Source organism: Glandiceps talaboti, chromosome 2 (assembly GCF_964340395.1).
Source record: "Glandiceps talaboti chromosome 2, keGlaTala1.1, whole genome shotgun sequence".
NCBI lineage: Eukaryota > Metazoa > Hemichordata > Enteropneusta > Spengelidae > Glandiceps > Glandiceps talaboti.
Window position 1 is genome coordinate 28,594,574 of NC_135550.1, and position 27,304 is coordinate 28,621,877.

Here is a 27,304-nt window from a genome sequence, read left to right on the forward strand (position 1 = left end):
TCCATGGTGCAATGAATAACAATGTGTGCTACATATATCTTGTTGGACTTATGAATATTTATAGTGATGACACCTGTTGGAACACTTTCGCTGACAATGTATCAGAGAAAGAAAAGTCTGTGGCGTGATTTTCTGCACCAATGAATAATAATAAATTAATTAATTTGCTATTTTACAATTACAGTTCGATGCAGTTACTAATCCCTCTACAGGTCATGGCAATTCACGTTCTGGTTAGTCTGGTCCATGGACTTTGCATTGTAGTTAGATGGGAACTGAGCTAGAATTATTTGTTCTCATTTTGTTGTTGTTACTTGTTATTTTTACTGATTGTGCCATGTGTGTACATGCACGCACATACATACATACACACACACACACACACACACACACACACATTTCCCTCACATAATAGATAATAAACTTTTAAAACATATTGAAAACTTATTTCTGATTAGTCTGAACATCTGCATGAATTATTTTTTTTAATTTTAACTGAAAGGGGTCTACAAGAACATTACTACCTTTGTAGTTTCTCTTTATTTTTGTATGTGAAGCTGAGGAAAATGTAAATTTCAACCATGATCAAATCAAGAAAAGCATGTGAAAGTATATGGAAACTACTGAATGTATTTTAAATATATACCATTAGTGAAAACTCAAAGTGGTTATGTAAATGTATACATGCTGACATTTCAAATGCCATGTCACTGGTACACCAAGATCAAAATATTATCATATAACAACATCTTCTTAAAAACTTTTGTATTATCCTTTATTTTGAAATCAGAACCCATAGGAAGAGACTGGTACATCAAGTAAATTTACAAAATATAGAAGAAGTATTAACTCTACTAACATTCATGATACTTAACTTGTAAGTTGTGTATTGCACTGTTTAGGAATACATTTGGATTTGATTTTCACTGTCTATATCCAAGACAGTCATGAATGTATACAAATTTTTGGAATGTACAAATATGAATCTGCGAAAATAATGGCTACTCTTGATCTTAGATGACCAATGTGTTCAATTTAATGTCTTTGCAGGCCATTTTCTATTGTTTTACATTTCAGAGGAGACATAGGATAAAAATATGACATTCTTTATGAAGATATGTATGTATGTATGGATATGCTTTCAGTATGAAAATGATAGTATGCTGTATTTAATTTGAACGTTTTTAACATTTCTTTAATACTTTTTGAGATGACAGTTACTTGTACACATCAGGTTATTTGGAGGACAGTTATCTGTACACATCAGGTTATTTGGAGGACAGTTACTTGTACATATCAGGTTATTTGGAGGACAGTTATTTGTACACATCAGGTTATTTGGAGGACAGTTACTTGTACACATCAAATTATTTGGAGGACAGTTATTTGTACACATCAGGTTATTTGGAGGACAGTTACTTGTACATATCAGGTTATTTGGAGGACAGTTATCTGTACACATCAGGTTATTTGAGAGGACAGTTACTTGTACATATCAGGTTATTTGGAGGACAGTTATCTGTACACATCAGGTTATTTGGAGGACAGTTACTTGTACACATCAAATTATTTGGAGGACAGTTATTTGTACACATCAGGTTATTTGAGAGGACAGTTACTTGTACACATCATCAGGTTATTTGGAGGACAGTTACTTGTACACATCAGATTATTTGGAGGACAGTTACTTGTACACATCAGGTTATTTGGAGGACAGTTACTTGTACATATCAGGTTATTTGAGATGACAGTTACTTGTACACATCAGGTTATTTGAGAGGACAGTTACGTGTACACATCAGGTTATTTGAGATGACAGTTACTTGTACATATCAGGTTATTTGAGAGGACATTTGTACATATCAGGTTATTTGGTGCGGCACAGTTATTCAATTTGTCAAACCGAATAGTGTGTTTATGAGATTCCTCTTAATCTCTCATATAATAGTTGAAATTACAAAGAAGATGATTATTAAACATTTACTCAACAAAGACATTTACAATATACAACGTATATACACACATCTAAAAAGGTTCAATATATTTCCATAATCATAAATGTGATCAAATCAACTCTATGACACAGTTACAGGTTTATAGATGGAGGCCGTTACCAAAGTAGCCATACCTGTACAATAAATCTATCCAAACAGTATATGGATTAGAAGAATTTCTTGTATAGCTTGGGAGATACCAACTGAACAATGAAATCAGTACTTTGCATTGAAGATAACTTATAAATGACTGGACAAATGAATGAGAATACCCACAACCACATAAACTAGAGGATTAATATCAATGGTCCATATTTCCATTCTTTGAATAAATTGTGTCAATACAGTCATAACATGTTATATCATTGTCATGGTTACATGCATAACACAGGCACAATACTCTAGATATACAATGCAATTCACTGATTTCTAGACTTCTCAAGCAGCTATGAAGTAACACTAAGTTTGTTACATTGTCAATCTATTAAAGCTCTCCACATCAGTGAACTCTTCACCCTAGAATGGCAGCTACTTGTAAACACTTTATGCCATCAGGTAGATATTACCATTGTCAGATCCCAGTAATAGAAGTTTATTCATTGGTAACACATCAAATGTTGTCAGTATGCCCTTGAACACTTCTGAATGTAACTTATTACAATATGACATCTGTAAAAAAAACCAAGATAAACTCATAACTTAAATGTATTAAACCAAAAGTACTGTTGTAGCAAACCTTTTGCTAAAATATCATGAGAAATCAATAAAGATGTCACCTTTGAGATGTTCATAAAAATGGCAGTCGACAAAAAGATAACTTGTTACAGAAAATGAAAGCCACATAATGTACAGACATGCAAGCTCACTAATAAAGACTGTGTATCATGATTTTTCTCTTTACCTCTTCTCTATAGTCTACTGTAATGTTATCTCTTATAATCTCCTACTATAAAACAGCTAAAAAATGACAAGTCCTGGGAAATAATACTTCTTATCTTTCTCATCTAACTGTTGTCATAAACTATACAAACACACATCTATAAAAAATGAGTATAAAAATAGTTTCATAAAAATCATAATCATGCTGTATCTTGAGGCAACAAGAAAAACTTCAAAATAAAGTTCTTACCTGTCCATCAAGAATGGAGTGTATTGCCAACTTATTGGAATTTGTGGCAGATAAGAGGAGATTTTGGTATGTGTTGATACAGTGTACTGGTTCATTTATTCCTACAGAAATCAAACATCATGATAGTGATAATGCTGCAGACTCATCGCAATGTATGTATGTGGAAAACATACCGGAATACATCAATGACAACAAAGACACGTGAAATTTCTTAACTTCCTACTCTAATATTTATAACACTTGCATTAGGTTAGATTCAATAGTGCTTATGTGTAATAAAACAGTTTGATAAGTATTGAGAAGAATACACAATGATGATTGTTATTACCTCTAAGCATGGCTTTTTCACTTCCATCCTCTCCCCATACAGTAAGATGATGATCGATTGATGATGTCACAAACTGCCTATTATCATAACCTTTGACCTGCATTGAGATGACAACATTTAAGTATAGGGTTATACATAATACAAGACGGCCTGGACTTGTTACAAAGCTTCACTAGCACACATGGCTCATCTCCCTCTTCTAACATTCATCAATCTTTTTGACTGGCAATACTGAAGGTCACGGACTATATACACAGGTCTCCGATTACACTCCATGTACAATTTGACCCAGATGAAGTTGGTTTTATGACCACTGTGAGTCTGTTTTGCAATCAATGGTCTAGTCTAGTGCTATCCATCATTGAATTTTTCAGATTTCTCTTACCACCATGTTGGTATCTCAGATTATCTACTATGAAGTAAATGTTTATTTCTATTTCATGTACCCTTTGTGCTATTTCATGATTCAATATATTGTTTAATGCCATGAACAATGCACAAGTCCACATACTATATTTATCAACACGAATCACACATTTCACTTGGAATACTATAACTCATAATATGTCAAAACAACGACACACTAGAATAACTTAAATACATGGAGTAATAGTATGCATGTCTGTTAAATTAACATTGTTCCTTATTGGCGCTAGTACTATTGACACAAAATGAATGGCTATTTGAAGGAAGAGGAAGTTGAGGTAACCTTGTTGACATGTTTCCTTGTATTTGTGTGATCTGAGATAACACATTTCAAGGTATGATATATTTGATGTCAAAATACACAAGGATGACTTGAAAGGAACGGAGAGTGGAATTCATCAAGTATAGTTTAACTATCTTATAGTCAGGACCTATGATATTATGACATTGGTAAAGCTATACATCTATTTCCTGTAATCTTAGTGAATAAAGTAACCAACATCCTTCTTTCAATACACACATAATTTGTTAGTTGTAACAGCATGTCTGCCATTGAAAACCAACTCTTGTTAGAAACATGTATCATAATCTTTGTGATAAAATCTATTAATATTCATTGACAACCATTTTTTTAATTCCAAAATCCCCCAGACTAATAATAATTCATAACAAACACACTTACATGGTTACAGTTATCAGTGTACCATTATTTACCAAGTTTATAAATTTCTGACAATAATATGAAATTATTTATTTTAATAGTAATGCCACCAAGAAATGTACATTCTACTCATAACATTCCACTGTTGTGTATAAGGTACAACAATCATGTATATTTGAGTCCAGATGAAAAATGGAAAAAAAAAAAAAGCTGTATCAGCTGTATAACTCCTTAGGGAAGTGACAAACTTCCACCATGTTAACCTTCCTGTCTGACCTAAAGTAACGCTAAAGTATTGTTTCTTTTATACACTGTTTTAAAACAGGACTGAAACATAGTATAGAAAACAAGGAAGTATATGGATGTCAGAAGTAGACATTTGATTTGAGTTTCTAACACTTGAAGACTTGTATATGTTCTATTAAATCTAAACAAGTTTACATTATCAACAGAAAATAATCAGTACATTGGATTGCACTATTTATAAAATAGCCAGCTGATATAGGTATCATACAGGTTACAAATACCAAAATCAATGTAAATATTTTTGGAGAGATAAATATTTTTGGAGAGATTTCACTTCATTGAGTTTACCATTTCACTAATTGTAATTCAAGTTTAATTACAAGCATTTATTGGGTTGTAATGTCAATAATTAAATACTTGAGGCATTTATGATGTTGTTAACACCATTTTCAATAATGTGCTATGTACATAACACTTTACTAATTACATTCTGTCATTACAGACAATCCTGTAGTAATAAGCAATGGTTGAGTATGTGTACATCATAATGAAATAAAGCATTCCTGGCACTGTATATGAGATAGATACCTGTAATATTTCACCATCATGTGCCTTCCATCCTCCCAGCAGCAAACCTGTCCGTATGTCTACCAGGGATAGTATACCTGATGTAAATCCTACAGCTACAACATTACCACTGCTACTGACTGCTAGACAACGGATCAATCCTACAAATAATAAACAAACATATCAACTTGAAGGTTCTTGTAAATTTTGACAACCAAAGATACACAACGCACTTGAAATATCCAAATATTGTCCTTTTGCTAAGTCGTGAGAACTTTGAAAGCAGGGATTTAGGAAACTAGTAAAATGGACACAGATTCTTTAAAAAATATATATTATTATTACAATTACAAATGAAATCGAAAAAAATGTCCGCTTTTCTCCCTAAAATATGAGCTATGGGCATTACTATGAACAGACATTTTGAAGGGGACAGAACAAAGATTCTGGGGAACTCAAGAAGATTCTACCTACTTTACTACCGAACAATACCAAGTTATTTTTCTAGACATATTTCTCTTTACATACACCATGTTGCTTAGGAATGTCATTTCACAAGTGCTTGCCTTAACAAACAGTCATTGAATATTCCCCTAATGATATGACAGTAGTACTTACCTGAAGGACCAGAAGTGACTTTGAGTTCTTGCTGTAATTTGCCAACTCTGGCATCTAATACGCGAAGGCAATTATCTGTCGTAGCAGCTAGCAATAATGGTGATGGTGCCGGCATTGTTGTCAATACACTAGCTTGACTTCTTGACATAGTGAATTGTAACACACAGTTACCAGTAAATGGATCCCAAATCTAAACATAAAATTAATCAAAATATAAAGAAACATTGTGCAAATACTTCTTCCACCACTGACACATTAGAAATACACTGAAATGTATCATTTGCTGTAAAATGCTGTATCAGACATCAGACATTCATCTGTTGAAATTTAGAATGAACATAACTCTTTATCAACTCTTTATTTGAAGTCATGAAATATTTGGAAAAAATCATTTTATTCAAAACAAATAATTATACATGAATTAGTTCTTACCAGACACAAATATTATTCCCCTATAAGGTATTGATATTTTAAATAATAATAATAATATGATAAACAGTACTTTCAATTCAATTTGAAGTTAGTTTCTTCAAAACCACCAATACTTTTGTTAACCCATGCATACAACAACAGTTTCCTACAGTACACCAAGATTTAGACTGCAAGATACGTCATGTTGCTCTGCCCTCACCAGCCTCCTCTCTCTATGTGAGAGGGGTTGACAATGTGTGAGGGTGCCCCATCCGGGGTCCCATCATGGCATACCTTACAGACTAACCAAGACTAATGTTATGATGATCTCTACATACATTATATGTTTTCAGAAAAAATACTTGGAAAAACATTCAAAGTGCTACATGTTATAAATAGAATAGTTAATATTATGACACACACACACGTACACATATACACACACACACACACACACACACATAGCCCATTATAGTTCTTTCCTTATATAGTTCATTAATAATATTATTTGATTTCATCGTAATAGTGAGTGCAAAGAAGACAGATCAACAAAAAGGAAAGCTGAAACATCAGTTTTTAAAACATAGTATTTGGACTGAGAACATCTACTTACATGTATATTATTATCACAAGAGGCACACAGTCTCATTGATTCAATAAAATTGACACTAAAGACAGATTTCTTATGGAGACCGTATGTCCATTGACAGGCTATTCTGGAAGTACCATCACCATGGTTATGCAAGGACCACAGTTTTACAGTCTTATCCTTACTACCACTCATAAACGAAGTCTCATTATCAAGAATACACAGTGACCTCACAGAGTTGGTATGACCTGAACAGGTGAAAACAAAACATCATATCAATACTTTCAAAAGGGAGTTTATTTAAATCATTTCAGTTTTTAAATGATTTTAAAATAGTAACTGTTTTAGGTAATGATTGAAATACTACAGCATGCCACAATTCAAAGATACTTCATCATCAAGGTAAAAAAAACCAAGAGTTCTTTATCCTTATCATGTGCTTCATGTGCACTGTGCACACATAATGCTGTTAGTAAACTTCAATATTCTTACCTGGGTATGTTGTTAACTTTATCTGATGGATATCAAAACTTGTAGACTGATTACTCAAACCTGTTAAAATTAAACAAAAACAAAGACAAACATGTGACATGTGACATGGGTGGGAGGGGGGGCAATATCCTAAGATGTATGTATCATCTACAGAGTTAGAGGAGACTCCGAGTAGGAGACATTGAGTCACAGTGGTCAACATGATGAAGGACAAGAGAAACTGTTGTAACAATCAAAATAGATACTAGGCTTTCATTACATACAAATCAAACTTTAATAAAGGAATTAGAAAGAATTTATTTGAATTTAGTGTTACTTACAATGACATACAAAATGATACAATTTGTTTCAAATATCATACTTTTAGAGGAAATGTCACGGCAATTATCAGAGATTTGGAAAGATATGACAATCTATCAAATAATATTTTGTTGTGTTTGTGTTGATGCCATCTATTCTTACCAAATGTTAAACAGTTAAAGTCTGACAAAAACCTTTGATAGTCATAATTAATTCATCATTTACAGAGAAATGATTCAATATCTTGCCATACAAACATTTTAAGCTACCGATATCATTTATTTCTTACTGCACTATTTCTGTAATACTGGAGATGGTGTATGCCTGTCACAATCCAATTGTCATCAAAATTACTTACAGAGTATTAACTTTACATATGATGTTGTATTACCTAGTGAATGTTCCCAGCAACTCAACCAGTTGCCTTGTAAAGTTCTCTCACTCTTCCCCAGTTTATCACTGAAACAATGAACACAATTGTAATGGATATCAGTACTTCTTATGGTCAGCTACAATGCCACAGTGAATCTAAGCATTTTAAATATAATCATACACATCTGCAAGAATGTCAATCCCAATTCCAAATGTTTAATCCCCAAAAATACACTCTTCACAGTAACATACCCGGTGAAAGTCTTCTCAATATGTTAGCAGGCAACAGGGGCAATAAGTTATGATAAATTTGATCCACCTGATAATCTCAAGGAAAATACAACCATTGAGATTGAACAGTCATCTAACTACTACTGGACTAGGTTCAACATTGATGGACAGTCATCTAATTACCACTGGATTAGGTTCAACATTGACGGACAGTCATCTAACTACCACTGGATTAGGTTCAACATTGACGGACAGTCATCTAACTACTACTGGATTAGGTTCAACATTGACGGACAGTCATCTAACTACCACTGGATTAGGTTCAACATTGACGGACAGTCATCTAACTACCACTGGATTAGGTTCAACATTGATGGACAGTCATCTAACTACCACTGGATTAGGTTCAACATTGACGGACAGTCATCTAACTACCACTGGATTAGGTTCAACATTGATGGACAGTCATCTAACTACCACTGGATTAGGTTCAACATTGACGGACAGTCATCTAACTACCACTGGATTAGGTTCAACATTGATGTCATTTTACCTCATTGTCTTCAGAGTCTCTTCAAATTTTGGCTGGATTTGTGGTTTACTCTGTTGTTCTTGCTGCTCTTGTTGCATAGCTATGTCAATTCTGTTTCCAACCATTGCAACATTACTACCAAACTGTCCACTGACAATATCTTCACTGGCTGATGCTGGAGTGTGTGGGTTGTAAGAAGAGAATTACATTTAGGTTTAAGAAATGACAAATTTGTCAAATTTTATCTACAATGACATTTCATCCTTCAAATCTTTCTACTTTGTGATGTGAAAGCAATGTTACTACTTGTCAACTGAGATGACCAACTCTCTAACTTGCATATTTCCAGGATTTATTGACTTGAAACATGGCTAAATGTTTGGCTCCTTCCATGCACACACCATGGTTACAGGGTCAAGGATATACATCATAATTCATAACATACAAATATTTTGCAGTTAAATAATTGAAAATAATTAAGGATAGGCAGATTTGGTTGCACATGCCTTACAAAACCACTAACAATGCTGAACTCATGTTCAAGTGGTTCTACCACCCAGTTTTCATCTTTTATATAAAATTGAACTGAACACAAAGGAGGGGTGGGTGTACATGCTTTAAAAAGGACTGACAGACAGACGGTACTCATTTTAACAGTAGCAACACTTTTTTGTGAATACTATCTATCGTATTTAATCAAAAAAAAAAGACAGCTATCAGGATTATCATACTAATAGATGTTGGAAAAGTCTCTCTCAAACATCTATTGTTTTACAATCTTTTGATCATGCAAAGTCACAGAAAACACACCAAAACAAAACACAATATTTTGTTCTTTAGAAATTCTTGTGCTATGTTTGAAAGAAAAGAAGAGCATACTGCTATGGCTATGCAGCATGCTAAAATGTTGTGAAAAGTATCCACAAATGAAGTGCTGAAATACATGTCATTAAATATTGTGTTTTCAAAAAAAAAAGATATGAGGAGGAAAGCAAAATGAAATCAAGACATAAGAAAAAGAAAAAACACCACAAATATTTTGGAATTCAGTTTGTCCTATACCTGCTGATGGTTCAGTGTCAATGAACCAAAATGTCTGCCTGCCCACTTGATGATCTGGAAAAGTTATTTGTCGTGAATTATACCATAAAATCATTGTTTTTCCCTAAAACTCTATCTTTCCTTTCCAGAACAAACATGAATGTTACAAGGACATGAAAATGTTAATATTTCAGAAAAGAACCTACAAGGCAAAGCCAAGCAAGCAATCAATCACTTTTGTATGAACAGCGACTCTATTCATGGCAGTCACTCAACAGACTACAGATGCATTACAGAAAAGTAGGAAGTGAAAGACAGATGATTTTGTGTTTGTAAATTGTTTTCCTATAAACATTCACATACACGTTGCATGTAGCAGACTTCATGTACATAATGTCAATGTTTTAATATCTGTCGTTTTGTGACACATTTCAAAAGAAAACAAGCCTTGATACCAGACAGACAACTTGTTTGCTGTATGGTAAAGTTATTGTACAAATTGAAATTCGACCTTAAAGATGCAGGCCAATTGAGGTCAAAAGGGAATGTCTGAACAGGTTTACCGCTTGAGCTTCGACTACTTGAGAAATTTGCACCTTTCAAGAAGAGTCTTAAAACGTATATTTTCCGACAATGCTGATGTTTTTAAATTGATTGCTAATTTTTAAATCTGATTTTGTTTTTAGAGACGCTTTTAAACTATTCATTGTGTTCTTATGCTAGATTTTTGTTGTTGTTGCTCTTTTGCTAGTCTTTCTCATTTTGTAATGTTCAGACCGCTGAGACATGTTTGTGTAGTGTTCTTTAAACAAGAAATTATTATTATTATTATCATTATTATTATTATCTCTAACAATGTGGTCTCTTGATTCTAAAGTTATTGAACATTTTACTATTTGACCTTGAAGATGAAGATCAAAGTCAAAGATTTAGCAAACATTTTTAACTAGGTCCATCATCACAAAGGTATACAAAATGTACACAGAAATCAACTTTCACTGTATATTTCATCATTATTCAACATGCTTCCATTATAAAAAAAATATTATTTTAATACATGTACCATTATCATTATTTAGCCTTTGACCCCATAAAACCCATGGCACAAATAATTCACATACACCTATGTCACAATATAGTATATTGTTTACATTACTTCTATCCAGCTTTAATGTGTACTAGTTTGGATAACTAATGGAACCTGGTATTGTACACTAACAACATACATACCTTCTAAAGTATTATTTTCTTCACCATTTGACCAAACATGTATTTCACTCTCCACTGTTTGTGCTGCCAATGCAACTTCATATGAACTTGACAATTTCCATATTAATTCATGGTTTAGTAGGACTTTCTCCATGTGTATACTGGTAAAAGATCAGGAATTAGTAATAAATACTGAATCAATGAAAACATACTGTGAAGGTCTACATACTGCCATGGATGATTTTTCATGAAGGTGTAAGTTGTTGACTTAGATATGGTTGATCAGTTTCATGATACATAACATTTCAGGCTAGTTCAAGGACATTGAGTCATTGAGGCAACATAGCCTGTTACTATTGTCCTGAAATCCTGGTATTTGTTATTTAAAGAAAGTTCATCTTTTATAATTCTAGAGATACCAAAATAGACATGTCAAACACTTATAGTAAACAATCACTTTACTGGTACTATTGTTATGAGGTCACTGTATATCAAACATTCTTCGTATAATTACCATAAGGGTCTATCACTATGAGGTTATTCTATCAATTTGTTACCTTATCACTCACTTTACTTATAAACTTCACAAAGGATGAAATATTTTACAGAAGAACTCACTTGTAATATCCACTTAATGTTATCTTTACAAAGCTGTTGATTTGATTTTATAAATGACAACATTTCTCCCATCTATTACAATGATTACAGTCTACGATACAATGTACTATACCTACCTTCCAACTAGTCGACATAGTGGTATATAAATTGTATATGCCATTTCTGGTGTAAAGACATATTTAAGTTCTTCCAAAACAGCTTCACTGGGCGTCCCTAGTTCTAAGCCTTCAAACATATCACCTACGACAGGTAGCATGATAATTTTATAATCATTATTAAAGTTCAATGAACCTGTCAAATCATCATTTTTTTTATTAATATGTAATCATGATGTTTGAATGGTTAGAGTGGCCAGCTTAGAATCTACAGGTTGCAGGTTCGAGCCTTGTCATTGCCATTCCTTTCTGAATGGCTAAAGACCTTGCCTATGGGCAAGATTTGAACTACGATTGTTCTTCAGTCAACCCAGCTGTATAATTAATTGGGGACCTAGTAGGATAGAGGTTGTAATGTGAATTCTTTAATCCTAAGCACTTACAGAGGCTGAATGGATTGTAAACTCCCCAGGGAGTTGAGGAAGTATAAAGGGCCGTTCCGCTGCTGTAGATCTATGCCAGGGGTAATAATGTTAAAGTGCTTCCAGCACAGTTCTTATTTCTGAAAACATTTTGTGTGAAAAGCAAAATAGCTTGTATCCTGTTTTACTTATAATTGTTTCTATTGAACATTTGTTTCATTTTAACAAGATGTTTGATTCTTCATGTCAGCAATATGGTGATATACCTTACTAACTGATAAGTCAGAATGTATTAACCAGAATAAATCACTACTTTCATAATACAATCACAGTGTTACTGGTGTTCTTTGCAATCTTATCTCTTCTCAACCAGAATGTAACATTCTTAACAATCTGGATTAAAATCTGATTAAATCTGTGGAGTCATGATGGGTGAATGGTTAGCGTGACCGGCTTGGAATCTACAGGTTGCAGGTTCGAGCCCTGTCGCTGCCTGCTATTGTTTCTGAGTGGCTAAAGTCCTTGGGCAAGATTTGAACCACGACTGTGCTTCAGTCAACCCAGCTCTATAATTGGGGACCTGGTAGGATGTAGGTTGCAATGTGAAGGCTTTAATCCTATGCGCTGAAATGGCTGCAATGGATTGTATGCTCCCTGGGGAGTTGAGGAAGACTAAAGGGCCGTTGTGCTGTTCTGATCTGATCCAGGGGTAATAATTGTAAAGCGCTTTGAGCACGGTGTGGGAAAGCGCTATATAAGAACCCAACATTATTAAGAATCAAGTTCTGTTTATTGTATTTCACTTTATACAATGCTTTGTCTTTTGAAAAGATACTTGTCTGGCATATAAACAAAAAACAATAACACAGGTCAAACACAGTTGATGTGAAAGTTAATAACAAAATTCACACATCTTTATTATTGGATAATCTGACTGATATTCTCACTTGCCAGAATTTATTGTGGCAAGTATCTGATCTAGGATGTCCCTGTATATACCCATTTATACTGGAAGATTTACTATGGTACACTTCAGAACATAACATTTATTGCTAACATTTATTGCATGTACACATTTATGAGTCCACTCTTGAAAACTAAATGATTTAGGTTTGAGGGCTATTTCTCATATGCCAAATGCTGATTATGCAGAGAAGAAAACCAGACAACTGGTGAAGGTATATCTGTGTTTGATTTGTACGGCTAACAAACTGACATCACAAGTCACAGGTCAGTGGACACATTGAGTCCTGAACAATGAAATGACCCTTTAACCTCTATGTGGAGACATGATGACAATAGAATTTGACCTCTGACTTGTACAGGTAAGAGAAATGAAATGTACAATAGAATTTGATTTCTCACCTCTTTTGAAATGATTAAGTTGATCCTCATCACCCTTCATATCTTTGAGTCTGGTAGGTGTACCAATGGTGTAAGTATTGGTTGAACTATCCATTCTTATTTCACAATACATACTGCTATCACTATCAAAACTACCAACAAAACTGGCTTGTCTCTCCACCTCAGCTGTAAAAAAGTAACATCATTTGTCTCATTTGTCCCTGGGTCTACTGAAACTGTTATTATTATACTAACAGAATAAACATTTTACTTACAATGCTTACAAATTGTACAATACTGTTCTGTAAATGCTTTGTTATCATTTTTAAGATTGCTCTATGGAAATATCCATATGTTAAAAACTTATTGTGTTGGCTTACTTTATTTCCATGAATTCTCACACAGTTACTATTAGGCTGTACAATGTCTAGTGATCACACTATTCTTTTTCACCTAACAGTCAAATGATTTTTGATAATTCCAAGCAGAATAACCATAATTTTCACAAAAATGATTTATTTGGCATGTCTTCATTTTATTTGAAGAAAAAAACCAAATGTGAGCAATTTTTTTCATTTATTTTCTAAAAACCTATGGCTTCTCTGCTATTATTGAATAGAACATTACCATTAATACTAGGAGAAGAAAATATTGTACCTTTCTGTATTTGTCTGGCAGCTTTATTTGATGGACTCTCTGACTGAGGTGGGTCTTTGTCTGAACCATGTATTACATCAAAACAGCCAAAAAATTGTTGTAGAAGAGTTGTCATGTGTTCTCTTGCCATTTCACGTCCAATTCTGAATGTTATCATAGTTATGACATCAACCATTTTGTGACACAGAACTGCCCTGGCATGGCCACCTCCAGGAAAACCAATATACTTTGATGATAGTATGCTTATTAAGGGATGCAAGATGTTCTGAAAGAAACTCTGTATTAAACAAAACACATTAACAGATTAATGGCAAATTTACTTCCAGTCTTGTGGAAATAGTCACTTCAAAATTTTCCTGTAAATCCCTAGCATTGAAAAAGAATTTTTTATATTTCAATTGCTGAGATTTGATAACAGTTGTGTTTTGTTTCTTCATTTCCTGTCAATTTACCAGAACTACATGCACATGCACCATGGCAGAATTGATTGGATAGGGGAAAGAGTAAAGAATTTCTAAAATTAACAACACAATTGTTGATTATTCCATTATTATTTAATTCTTTAGTTAAAATTGCATAATACATCCTATCAGTTTTCACACTTTCACATGTTAATACTATTCTATTCAAATACAATTATTGCCATAAAATATGATCACCTTGAGACTTCTCATTAATACGGCATCTGACAGGTAGACCAGCATATATTTGAGGAGTACCATGGATGCTATCAAGCCAGCTTCAACTTTTGTGTTGACTCTTGTGTGTCCAGATAACACCTAAAAACAAAATAGAGTAAGAAAATAAATCTACTGACAATAATCTTTCTGTATTAGAATGTGGTGATTTAGAAGCTCGACTGACAGAGTAGAGAACCTGGTGGTGATTTAGAAGCCTGACTGACAGAGTAGAGAACCTGACTGACAGAGTAGAGAACCTGGTGGTGATTTAGAAGCCTGACTGACAGAGTAGAGAACCTGACTGACAGAGTAGAGAACCTGGTGGTGATTTAGAAGCCTGATGGACAGAGTAGAGAACCTGACTGACAGAGTAGAGAACCTGGTGGTGATTTAGAAGCCTGACTGTCATAAATACTAACACCGTCACAGGAATACCACTATACAATGAGTATGGAACATAATGCAAATCTGGTATATTTCTAACCCCTATATTTTGAAGACTCTTTAGGAAACATAACTGTATCACTGCTTTTTCACTGATAATTGGTTAGCCAATCAAATAGTGTGTTAATCTTTGTACAACTAATTCAATAAAGAAAGTTTTAGTTGTATGCATGACAACTTAAAATCTGATAAGATAATGCTAATATGTAGTTTATTTGTTTGAATATCAACAATTAAATGTCACATAAACTGTTGAAAATCAACAAACACAAAATCATTGCACTATGCAATCTCTACAAACTGTAACACATAATCATATACACACCCCGGTGATCAGGGTACAATCATGGCATCGTGGGCATGGCTTAAGAGTAGTTTGGTCATAGGGATCAATGAATTTTAACAATTTTCCCCAAAAATCACCACTTATATATTACTTGGGGGCATCTTGCTTCAATTTTCAAAAGATTTTCAATTAAAGGAGATCCAACTTGATTAGATTACAACATTCCATGCAATTACTATGTTGTCAATTATATTGACAACATTCCATACAATCAATACATGTTAATTATTTACAACTACTAAGGTCAAAGTTTGCCACTTATCATATTTTGTTTACGAGTACCTGAATATTACAACTCTTTATTTCTCTTTCCTTCCACTCGATATCGTACTCACCACTTGCTTGATGAATGGAATGTACTGATCTAGTATAAATGGTTGACCATATCTGACAGCGATATCTGCTAGACACTGTAATACAGGAACAGTGGCACTATCACCAACAACTTCAGCACTGTTGTACATATGACTGGCATCAGGTTTGTCTGGCAATGGGAAAACAAATAAATATTATCCCATCATAAGGATTGATTCTAAAATCACAACTCAAATACGTTGTGTGGATGAACACTATGGTTACACACAAATCACTACTTGATAATCAAATTTATAACTCTATGATAAATGTAATACATTTTTACATACACAATATAGACATGTAGATTTTGTTGTCAAAATCACCAAAATACTCTGTGACTGCAAGTATAGCTGACTTTCATATAGATTTTCCTGTCAGAAACTTTCACTTCTATTCTATTACAATGCATATAAAGCTTTTTTATTGTTATAATGTCATTTAGGGGTTAAATAATCTATCAATGTGGTAACTTGAAAACAATGATGTGAAACTGAAAATTTAACAGCCAATGTTACTCAAGGTAACTATAAGTTTTACTCATGAAATTCCAAGTATTTTGTAACATGTAAAGGTGTACATGCCAAATGCATAGGACACTGATCATAATATAATATGTAAGTTCTACAATTCAATAAATGTTTTATGACAACTTGATATGAGCTTTGATATATATAATACTAATACATCATAAATTATAAAAACGTCATATTCAAGATATATTGACACATTAATTACATTATAATTAAACATGGTACCATTCCTACCTTTAACAAACATAAGTTGTCCTGCTTCCATGTAGCAGAGAGACAGCGCCCTCAACAGTTGTTTTGACAGATACTTGGCAGTCAACAAAGGACCAAGTTTCTGAGATAGCCAACAGATACTATCCACAGCAACATCAGCAAGACACATTCCTGATACAAGGTCACTGCCATGTTTTTCCATCGCTACCATGCCTGTCTTTCTGTCAAAGGAGTTGGAAGACTCTGCATCCATTTTCTTGTTCTTTTCTGTTGATGAATCCCCATTGTTAGTTTCAATGCTAATTTTATCAACTTCATCACTATCGGTAACTTTCATCATTCTTATTTCATCACTAGTACCATTGTCCTTATCATTGCTATCATTGTAATCATCTTCTTTCACTACATCTTGTCCTGTACTATCTGTACTAGTACCATCTTGTTCATCACTTCTGTTCATTAGATTTTCATCTTCCCATGGGCGGTCATCTTCTTCATCCCCTCTCTCAATCAAAATAGTTACTCCTTCTGTGCTATTTGTGTCATCATCCTTTGATAGACTTGTCTTCCCAGCACTACTGCTGTCATCATCATCTTTTGAATAACTGTGATCCAAACTGCTGTCACTTTGTCTTCCACTGCCAATCTCTCCACTCCTGCTATCAGAGTCTTCATCATCTATCTCTAAAGCAACTGTCTCATCATCTTCTTCGTCATCATCATCAGCATCATTATCATCATCATCATCTCCAAAGGCTTTCAAAGCATCCTCTCCAATGGATACGCATCTGCTCAAACTTCCAACCTTTTCTTCCTCTTTCTCCATGCCATCAAACACAGGACACATTTTCCTCCCAGCAGCAGCCTCTACAAGGAAATCCAAGATGTGAACAAGCAGTGCTTTAAGTCCAATCCTGGTTAGTAGCTGAGACAAAAAACTTTTATGATATAACAGCAGACATACAGGTGTTGCATACTGATCAGCCTCATAGAGTTTCTTCATTGCTGGTAAAATGTTTGTAATTGTCATGGCAGGTCCTAAGTGTTTTGACACCTTACTGAACAGATAGAGAGTTGTGAAAGGTGCAGTATTATAATCTTCAAACAGTGCCACAATGTGAGGTAGCAACAACTCCTTTCCTTCTTGACTCATTCTACTTAATAGCTTGGGAATATACTGTAAAGCTAGCTGAGTTGTTTCCATGGCAGCCTCATCTTTTGGTAGGTCTGCTGACAGTTGATGGAGTTTAGATAAAAAGTCGTACAGTGATGGGAAATATCTTGGGAAAGGGAAGACAGATGTGTATGGATTGAGTAATTGGGAAGGTGTTGGTGGGGGTAACTTTTCCTCATCAGATGTCATAGGATAGGAAAAACTCTCATCAGGAGGTCTGTCAAGTTGAAGGATATCCGTCAATGCATACCGAATTGGTCTGTGAAGGAAATGAAAAGACTTGAAATGGTCATATCAAAGTCCTGTCAATGCTACAGTTTTCATCATAATATTTTTAAGTTATCATGTTACTTTACTGATATTTAATTGTGTTGTTACGTTAGTGGTGTTAGTGCTTCCCTCAACCAGAACATGTTGAACTTATATACAAAGTGTAATCATTCATGAGACATGTCGTAAAAGAATGTGTGGTGATTGCTGTCACTGAAACTGTGGCTTGTGTCTTGATATTGAATATCTAATGAGCACTACCATATAAAGGCATCAAGACAAGTCAAACTAACATGACTGGATTCAAACCAAGCTTTTGCTCAAGATTTAGACCTGTCACTAAATTATTTACAGATAACTCTAATAGGCACAATCAACCATTTTTAGTGAATGCATCTTTGGTTGCTTGATAAAAAAAATGTACATATTGCAGCCAGTGTAGGTTTGAAGTCACAAACAGTTTAGTTACCTTGGTAACAGATGAAGATTGGCTTGACAGACTTTATGTACAACTTGATATCTTTCCCATAGAGAAGCTTGTGGATTTTGCATCCTTAACTTGTCAGCTATCAACATCTCTGCTATTAAACATCCCATAATATACATATCCTTAGCAACCAAACATTCACACACATCTTCTTTATGCCTCTGTAAAGACAATCAACAAGAAACTCCAGATAAACAATAAAGACCATTTTACCACAATTGTCAATAATTTTCTATGTACATCAGTGATTTTTTCACAATCTGTAAAATGGGTTTTTACAATATTCAACAAGTGTTGATCATTTCTTTACACCCTGCTATCAGTTCTCCCTTAACTTTACTTTCAGTATATTTCAATCCTTGAACTTTGTTTTGGTCATTTCAACTGTACAAAGTCTGACTTGTTGCAAAGGATTTGCATATGAGCTGGTATTTAACAAGAATTTACTGTCAGAAAAATGTTCTGTTGTATTTCTCACTTGTTTGTCTGGTTGCTTTGGTAGAATCTTCATATTAGTAGAACAGAATTCATACAACATTTCCAGTTGATTAAGTTGTTGGAGTGGATCATATTTGTCTGGTAGAGCCATGTCATGACCTTGTGACCTCACTAAGGCTGCAGCATTGTCTAGAACAGTATCACCTCTGGGTTTACTAAAAGTGGAAAGAAGATCAAAAATTGAATTAGAGTGAGAGCAACCAAAAACATTTATAAAGCATCAGACTCTAAAACATCATTGTTGAATGGAATTGAAAGTGTCAATCCACACTGAAGACATCATTGAATAAATATGACTGACACAGCTCTGTGTTGAGTTTTAGGAAGTCTTCTACAGAATTACACCAGGGTGGCACTTCCAAATCTGGTAAGTCCGAGTGTATGAAGAGGGAATAAGAATGCTGTTGCAGGAAAACAGCACTAGTTTTACAGAGTGTTTCTGAATATTACATACTTTAATTGACCAAAGATTCAATATACAGTACTGTGTAAATGTATAGCTAAGTAATATTGTTATGATTCATATTTTATGTAATGTTCAGATCACACATATGGATAATTACCAGTACTTTGTTCAGTTGATCTTTATTTTTTATTTATGATCATTATTTCATTTTTGTCATTATCAACTACAGATTGTCATATGACCTTTAGAAATAAAGCGAACTATTTGTGAAGCTATTTCTGGGTGTGAATTTTTAAAATCATTTTTAATGATTTTGTGCACAAATAATTAGGAAGGTAAGTGCTTAACACTGGAGAAATAAGTGTTACTGTAGCAGAATCCATGTGGTTCTACTTAGAATGTAAATGTGCCTCAAGGAATTAACAATGTACACCATTAAACTGTAAAAATATTTCTCCAACATAGAGTACACAAAAGACATAAGACTGTATTTCATATTTTATAATATCTTACCTGAAGAATGGAACTGAAAGTCGTTTGATAGGATTCTTCTGTGATACAAAGTCAGTGTCATCCGGTACATAAACATCATTACTAGCAACCTCAAGCTTGTTGCTGGCAGAAACTGCAATCTCTTCCTCAGTCTGTTAAAATAATTACTGTTACTTACTGGTCAAAGTGTTTTATTGTGACTGCACATTCAAAGGATACATTACTTTTAAGAGATTTTAATTTCTCAAAGAGATATCCTTTGCAGATGTCAATAACTTATGGTATCAACTTATTAATCCAGATATACATACACAGTGTAGAAACAAACTTTAAACTCATTAAAAGTCAAACAATCACGATATAGATAATTCATCCTACACATGTACCTGTGTCTCTAAATTGTCTATGTCATCTTGCCATACAGGTAGTGCGCTATCAATGACGTCATCATTTTCATTGTCTCTACTTTGAGATTCTTCACTTGATGTTGGTCCACAAGTCTGACAAACAAAACAAGCACATCATGATTCAGTTTTGTCAAAGACAACTACTACACATTGGCTATGGTTTGATGAATGAGTTACAATTAGTTAAGGGTCTTGACTGATCATCAAATGGTTTCTCTGTTATCACTAATACCCATCAGAGACTAAGAGAGTCGACTGGCAACAGAGATGTGTATCAAAGCCTGACCGACCCCTTGCAGTTGGAGGATGGTCACTATGGGATATATTTGCCTTGTTGTAAATTTAACACTTCCTGTGAGTGTCAAAATATACAAAACTGGTGAAGTTGTGTATTTCTTAAAAATATTTAAGTCAACATTACACTGCTATATGATGTATCATTATTACAACTTTACTGTTATTTCAAGTATTTAGATATAAAGGAGAGAAACATTCTTCAATAGTAATCATTGACCCTAAATTTAACATCTAAAGACATGTCTCACCTCAGCTTTAGGAGCCTGTGAACTTGGTGCAGACACATTGCTATTACTAGTCACATTGGGCACTTTGGGTCTGGATATGTCTTGGCTTGGCAAAGGCACTCTAGATATTTGTGGGGCTTCCTTAGCAGTAAACTTGGAAGTGGTGATTTTGATAGGATGGGGTTTGTCAAATAGTTGAAGTACACCGTGTGTTGTTGGCTTAGTGTGTTGATCAACTAACTGTAAGCATACATTCTTGGCTTTCACTGCAGCACTACCACTCAACTGTAAGAAATGATATGAAATTTATCAATTATGTGTAAAATGAAGTTTGGAATAACAGCATAAATCATGAAATAGGTTATTATGATGTCTACACAAATATTCACAGAAAATTTAACTATGTCAATTATGACATAACCAAATCTAAAGAATTGGAAATACAAACAATAATATCAAGATTATGAGGCAAGCTGACGCCAATTATTGTAAAATTTGGAGAAATGACTTAGTCTACCAATTTCAAAATTGAAGTAGTAGGGTGTTGCACACACAATTCCACATGAATAGAATCATTTTTTATTTGTACAAGTTAAGAAGCAAGTATAGATGGAGCTGCACCCATGAATCATCAATCCATCCATTCATTCCCTCCTTCTCTCCATTCATTCATTCATCCATCCATCCATCCCTCACTTCATTCATTCATTCATTCATTCATTCATTCATTCATTCATTCATTCATTCATTCATCCATCCATCCATCCATCCATCCATTCATTCATTCATTCATTCATTCATAAGCAAATATTTTTCTTGTTAAGGGAAATGATCTCCTGTAAGTCAATGGAAAAGAAATGTAGAGAGTAAATAATGTTACCTTGTAACCAAATGTCAAATCAATCCAATGATGTAACTGTTTTGACACAGGTTCACTCTCCAGCACAGCTCTGTGTTGTGTTAGGAAGTCTTCTACAGAATTACACCATGGTGGCACTTCCAAATCTGGTAAGTCTGAGTGTATGGACTGAAACACAATTGGATCGGTGTAGAATTCAGGAACACATTCTTCAGGTGTCCATTCCTGGATTCTCTGTATACTCCATGGATATTCATTGGGTACCCATGCTGACCTGACATGTGTACATAGTACTGATTTTGGAGTTCTTCTGGCAAAATACACATGATATGTGATATCTGATAGTAAGTCAGTAAAATGGTGAGGTACAGTGTGTCCATCCACGGCAGCCTCAAAGGTGATATCTAACTGATCTTCACCTTTATTCAGCCTACATTTACTCTTTGTCAAATCTCTATAGTTGGAGGTGGGAGAGTTGAAATCTGTGACCCATGGTAATATAGGATGGTGATTGGGATTTCCTGGTACTCTGCCAGTTAGGTTATTTAAAACCATTAGATAGTCAAAGTTACTAAGTTCACCCTGTACCCATTGCTGGACAATTCCTGGCAGATCTTTTAACTCACATTTCCAGTCTTTTTCCTCTTGATGATTATCTGTAGTTTGTATATCAGCCTCCTTGACCTGATTCAAATTTGGTCCTGTAACTTGTAACCAAAGTTTCCCATCAAGACTAAAGTCTTTTAAATTTACTTCTCCCAAAGACAGGCCTTGTTTATGGCAGTGTAGCATAACTTGTAGAATTTGATAAATCAAGAAAAGTGGCTTGGCATGAGAGTTTGCCAGCATAGCTGGACTAAATGTTACAGCGTGGTGAAGAGAATGTTCTTGGTATGGTTGTATGATATAGAAACTAGTTTTGGATTCAATTGCACAAAATACTGGCAATAAATTGGCATGACTTGAGAAAGGCTGGAGTTGTCTGTGGACTGGTGGTGTATTGGTCTTCACTTCAGCAGATGTTTCTTTAACAAGACAGACAACTTTACATCCATATAGTCTTTCTATAAGAACTTTCAAACTGGTTGTTGAATCCTAGTCAAGAGAAAGATATATAGAGAGAGAGAGAGAGAGAGAGAGAGAGAGAGAGAGAGAGAGAGAGAGAGAGAGAGAGAGAGAGAGAGAGAGAGAGAGAGAGAGAGAGAGAGAGAGAGAGAGAGAGAGAGAGAGAGAGAGAGAGAGAGAGAGAGAGAGAGAGAGAGAGAGAGAGAGAGAGAGAGAGAGAGAGAGAGAGAGAGAGAGAGAGAGAGAGAGAGAGAGAGAGAGATATGGACAAACATACATCATCAGTGAAGGTAATAAAACAATAAAATTAATGTTTTCATATAGTTCATTAGGATTCATCATTTAGCCACACTAACTGACATTTGATAAGAACTGCCAAGGGTTATATCACTGTGATGAAGACTCACCAGTGCAGGTAAACAGTTTCAAATACATCATAAATAATAAAGTAGATAATATTATTCAAGATGAAAATTCCCACTAACATTTCTTTTGGAAGCAAAACCTCAAATTTTACCTACATCTCATCTCCTCAGTGTTATCAGTTGTGTATTACAATGGGTTGTTATCACATGTCTCGGAAGAGAAATGTGAAATGAGCCAGAGTGATACAGTTTGGATCTTGATGCCAATATCTCGATTTCGTTAATTATGTTGTTTTGTGAGGAGTTGGTAAAACACTGGAATAATATCTGAATGATAGATCAAAGCCAATCTGATGCAATTTCTATTAATAATTTGGGTTGACTAAACCCTATGAATTCCATTCAATTGTATTTTTACAATGTGTGCAACTTTGAGACAGCAACAGATAAAACACACACGTTATAAAACATTTGAAGATCTGTAAAAATTACCTGTGAATCTGTTTTTGATCTATCTGCATGCTGTAATGTCTGGTAACTATTTTGTGTGGTCTTCCATAGGCTTGTAAAATTGTGTTGTGAAATACTAGCCATTGTTGACATGAAATTTAGTTCAGTTACAGCTGATGATTGCAACTTTTCACTGCTATACTGGTCAATACTATAAAGTAAAGTTTATATATTATTACATTGTAGTAGCAAAGTCTTGTACATCCAGTGAGTAAACCAGATGTATTACTGAGCTGGATAACTAATGTTGAACAAAGTTTGGAGTGGATGTATTGGAACCACAGTACCTGTAACTTTTAAATTATTGTACACTGTACATTAAATTTTTCAGAGTTTCTGCTTTGTAGGATAACTGAACTATAATGCTGGCTGCTCTCTGTATAAAACAACAACTTTATGGGAAATATTTTAGGTACATACATGAAAGTCACTCATGTACCAAATTAATGATGAATCAAATAACTCATTTGTCATAAAATATAACAATCCAACTATAGAGTATAAGAGAGTGATCAAACACATTGAACAATTCAAAAAAAATTATGTGTATTGGTAAAAATCTATATTTTCATTACATCATTTTCATTAACTTCAGTTATAGTCTATGCTTATATAATATATATATATATATATAAGCATAGACTATGATTGAAGTTAATGAAAATAATTAAATGAAAATATAGATTTTTACCAATACACACATATATATATATATATATATATATATATATATATATATATAAAAGACAAGAATTACATACTTACCCATGTGATTTCCATGCATCTTTAGAAACAACATTGATTACAACATGTCTCCATGGATATTTAGCTTTTCCTAGTGGTGGTATATACTCTACTGAACTAAATGCTAATGCAGACTTTGAGGTAGTGATTTTACCATTGGTCTTCAACTGAAACAGCCAACTGTCTTCCACCTGGTACAAACATGTACATACATTCACATACGAATTAATATCATGTGACCTACAGAATACTTTTATTATTCATCTTTGTTGAAGACCAATCATTCAACCAGAACTTTAAGGTGAATACGTGTCATTTTGATATCATTCTATAGTTAGCATAGATATGATCAAGAAAGTCAATGTACTGGTGTCACATATACAGTGAAATACAGAATTAGTCTATACAGGGGATATCATGTTCAGTCTTGAGAAATATAAATATGTAGTATAAGTCAATAATTAGGTCATTTTCTCCAACCCTGCAACATACAGCCTCTCTGAAATAGAGTTGGAAATTTGCAAATCTGGCTTAGAAGATGCCTTGAACAAAAACAATGCATTCTGGGAAACAAGCAAAGTGATGAGCTCCTTTATCTCTTTAACCCTATATAATGCTGTGGGTACTGTTTTGGATTAGGAGCTCTAACTTTGTTTCCCAGAATACCTTGCCCCAAAAGGCCTCTTCTAAAGCCAGATTTGCTCATTTTTATAACTCTGTTTTAGAGAGGTTGCATGGTGTATAATGGGTCACATTACATATCTGAGTTAAATGCAGCTAACACAAAATTAGCTCCACCTTTCCTCCTATTTCATGGGTCCAAAATAAAATTTTAATTTGTCACATAACCATATATCTTTCCAATAATTATTATTTCCTACACTACTGCATCTACAGGTATATAAGTGTCTCCCACTTTTTGTAGTTGTGAAACTTTCGTTCATTTCTTCATTCAATGTATTAAAATCAATATCCCATCCAATAATGCTATATTATATATAAAGTGGCACAGGTTGGATAACTCACAAGCTTTCATGTCAATGTCAACCAGGTGGAGTACTATTATTTTGATCTGATTATTAGTAATGAAACTTTTAAAACTGAATGAATAACACTCACATCACATGCATAACCCACTGAACTGTGAGTGAGATGAGACCGTGTCCACTCGTACTCTCAACCCATGCTATGATGTTACCCCCCCCCCCCACACACACACCCCCCAACACACAAATATCAACACCAACCTACAGTGGTAGGTATTCACAGTGCTCATTTCACATCCCACTGCAATGTTTGTCTCTATGACTTTGTGTTCATTGTTAATACTTACCAATGCTGCGATGGATGCATATCCGTTAGCATCTAACGTGACGCTTTGCAAATACTTCCGTTCAAGGCCAAGCTCAGACGACACTTTCGCCACATTTCCTTCCATATTTCGACTCACTTTGCCACAATTTATACCGACATTGACGATATAGCCATATTTGCAAACATATGCGTCATTTACTTCGCTGTTGTATCCCCAGCTAAACGTTACAAATCGAAAATACAGCTATCATGTCACTAGGCAATCACTGGCTCAATCGACTGGATGGAAGCAGCCATGTTGAAATTGTATTTACGACACATTTGTTTACGACATGCCTATTTTACAATGTTCTTGATAATAATACAAATATGGTTCTAAAGCCTAGGGAAACGTTACTAATTACCACTAGTTGTGTCGTAATTTCTTTCAAATCTGCGTTAACACACATAAGTTTTCGTGTTTTACATAAAAAGAGAACAAATTCTCGCAATGTACGCCCTCTATGGCAAAATAATGGGAGTATTTTGTTTTTGTTTCTTCTCCCTTTTTTCATGCATTTTCGCAGATATAAAGTACCCAAAGACTCAGAGGTGTTGTAACGTTCCTTCTTTTTTGTTACTTCAAAATACATAGCAGGGTTTTGTAAACCTGTACACAATTTTTTCCCTTGATAGACAATTTTAAGCCAGTCCAAATTGAGCAAACTTTAGAACATTTCATCAATCTTCACCCGTTCACACCGTGGCGTTTATCACACATACACACAGTGTGTACCTGACACTAGTAACATTGACTATTAATAAACATTTCACATTTCTCATTTATAATACGCTTACTACAAGAATTTTTACAGTTTTGAATATCCAGAAAGACGACCATTCAGTGACAAATGTTATGAAATACCGTATACGTAGGGTAGAATGCAGTGGTGATTGGGTACAATGTAATGTAATGTAATGTAATGTAATGTAATGTAATGTAATGTAATGTAATGTAATGTAATGTAATGTAATGTAATGTAATGTAAGTATTAACATTAAACATAAATTTTGTTGACGGTTTTAATTACTTACAAGTAACATTTCGCATGTTCAGGTCGACAGTCTTTAAAAACAATCACTTCAAGAAAATGATGAATGGAGAGGTGTAAACTATAACATCAAATATGATACAATACAAACCCGTACAATATACATCACATTATGACAAAACCATGTTACTAATACATGTACATGTAATAATGCCTTTACTTGTATATGTCAATGAATCGTTGACTTCATACAGCTATACCCCATATTAAATATAGACGCACACTATGGCACAAAGAAGTGCATAA

The 27,304-nt window shown here is 34.1% G+C and overlaps 1 protein-coding gene across 1 annotated transcript; it reads right to left on the minus strand.

Annotated features, from left to right (window-relative positions):
- Positions 1-900: 900 nt before the first annotated feature.
- On the minus strand, positions 901-26,091 carry LOC144446371 (WD repeat-containing protein 81-like). The gene is made up of 27 exons (XM_078136120.1): positions 25,987-26,091; positions 24,675-24,844; positions 23,892-24,060; positions 21,991-23,064; positions 21,229-21,395; positions 21,132-21,177; positions 20,566-20,679; positions 20,201-20,331; positions 19,262-19,436; positions 18,766-18,944; positions 16,874-18,285; positions 16,088-16,236; positions 14,942-15,061; positions 14,283-14,559; positions 13,647-13,811; positions 11,881-12,004; positions 11,168-11,307; positions 9,959-10,012; positions 8,918-9,071; positions 8,153-8,220; positions 7,462-7,521; positions 6,994-7,217; positions 5,970-6,159; positions 5,373-5,512; positions 3,452-3,548; positions 3,124-3,224; positions 901-2,663 (listed from the first exon to the last, which is right to left on the minus strand). Exons 1-27 carry the CDS (start codon positions 26,089-26,091, stop codon positions 2,538-2,540), a joined length of 5,931 nt encoding a protein of 1,976 aa, XP_077992246.1. The 3' UTR covers positions 901-2,537.
- Positions 26,092-27,304: the final 1,213 nt, after the last annotated feature.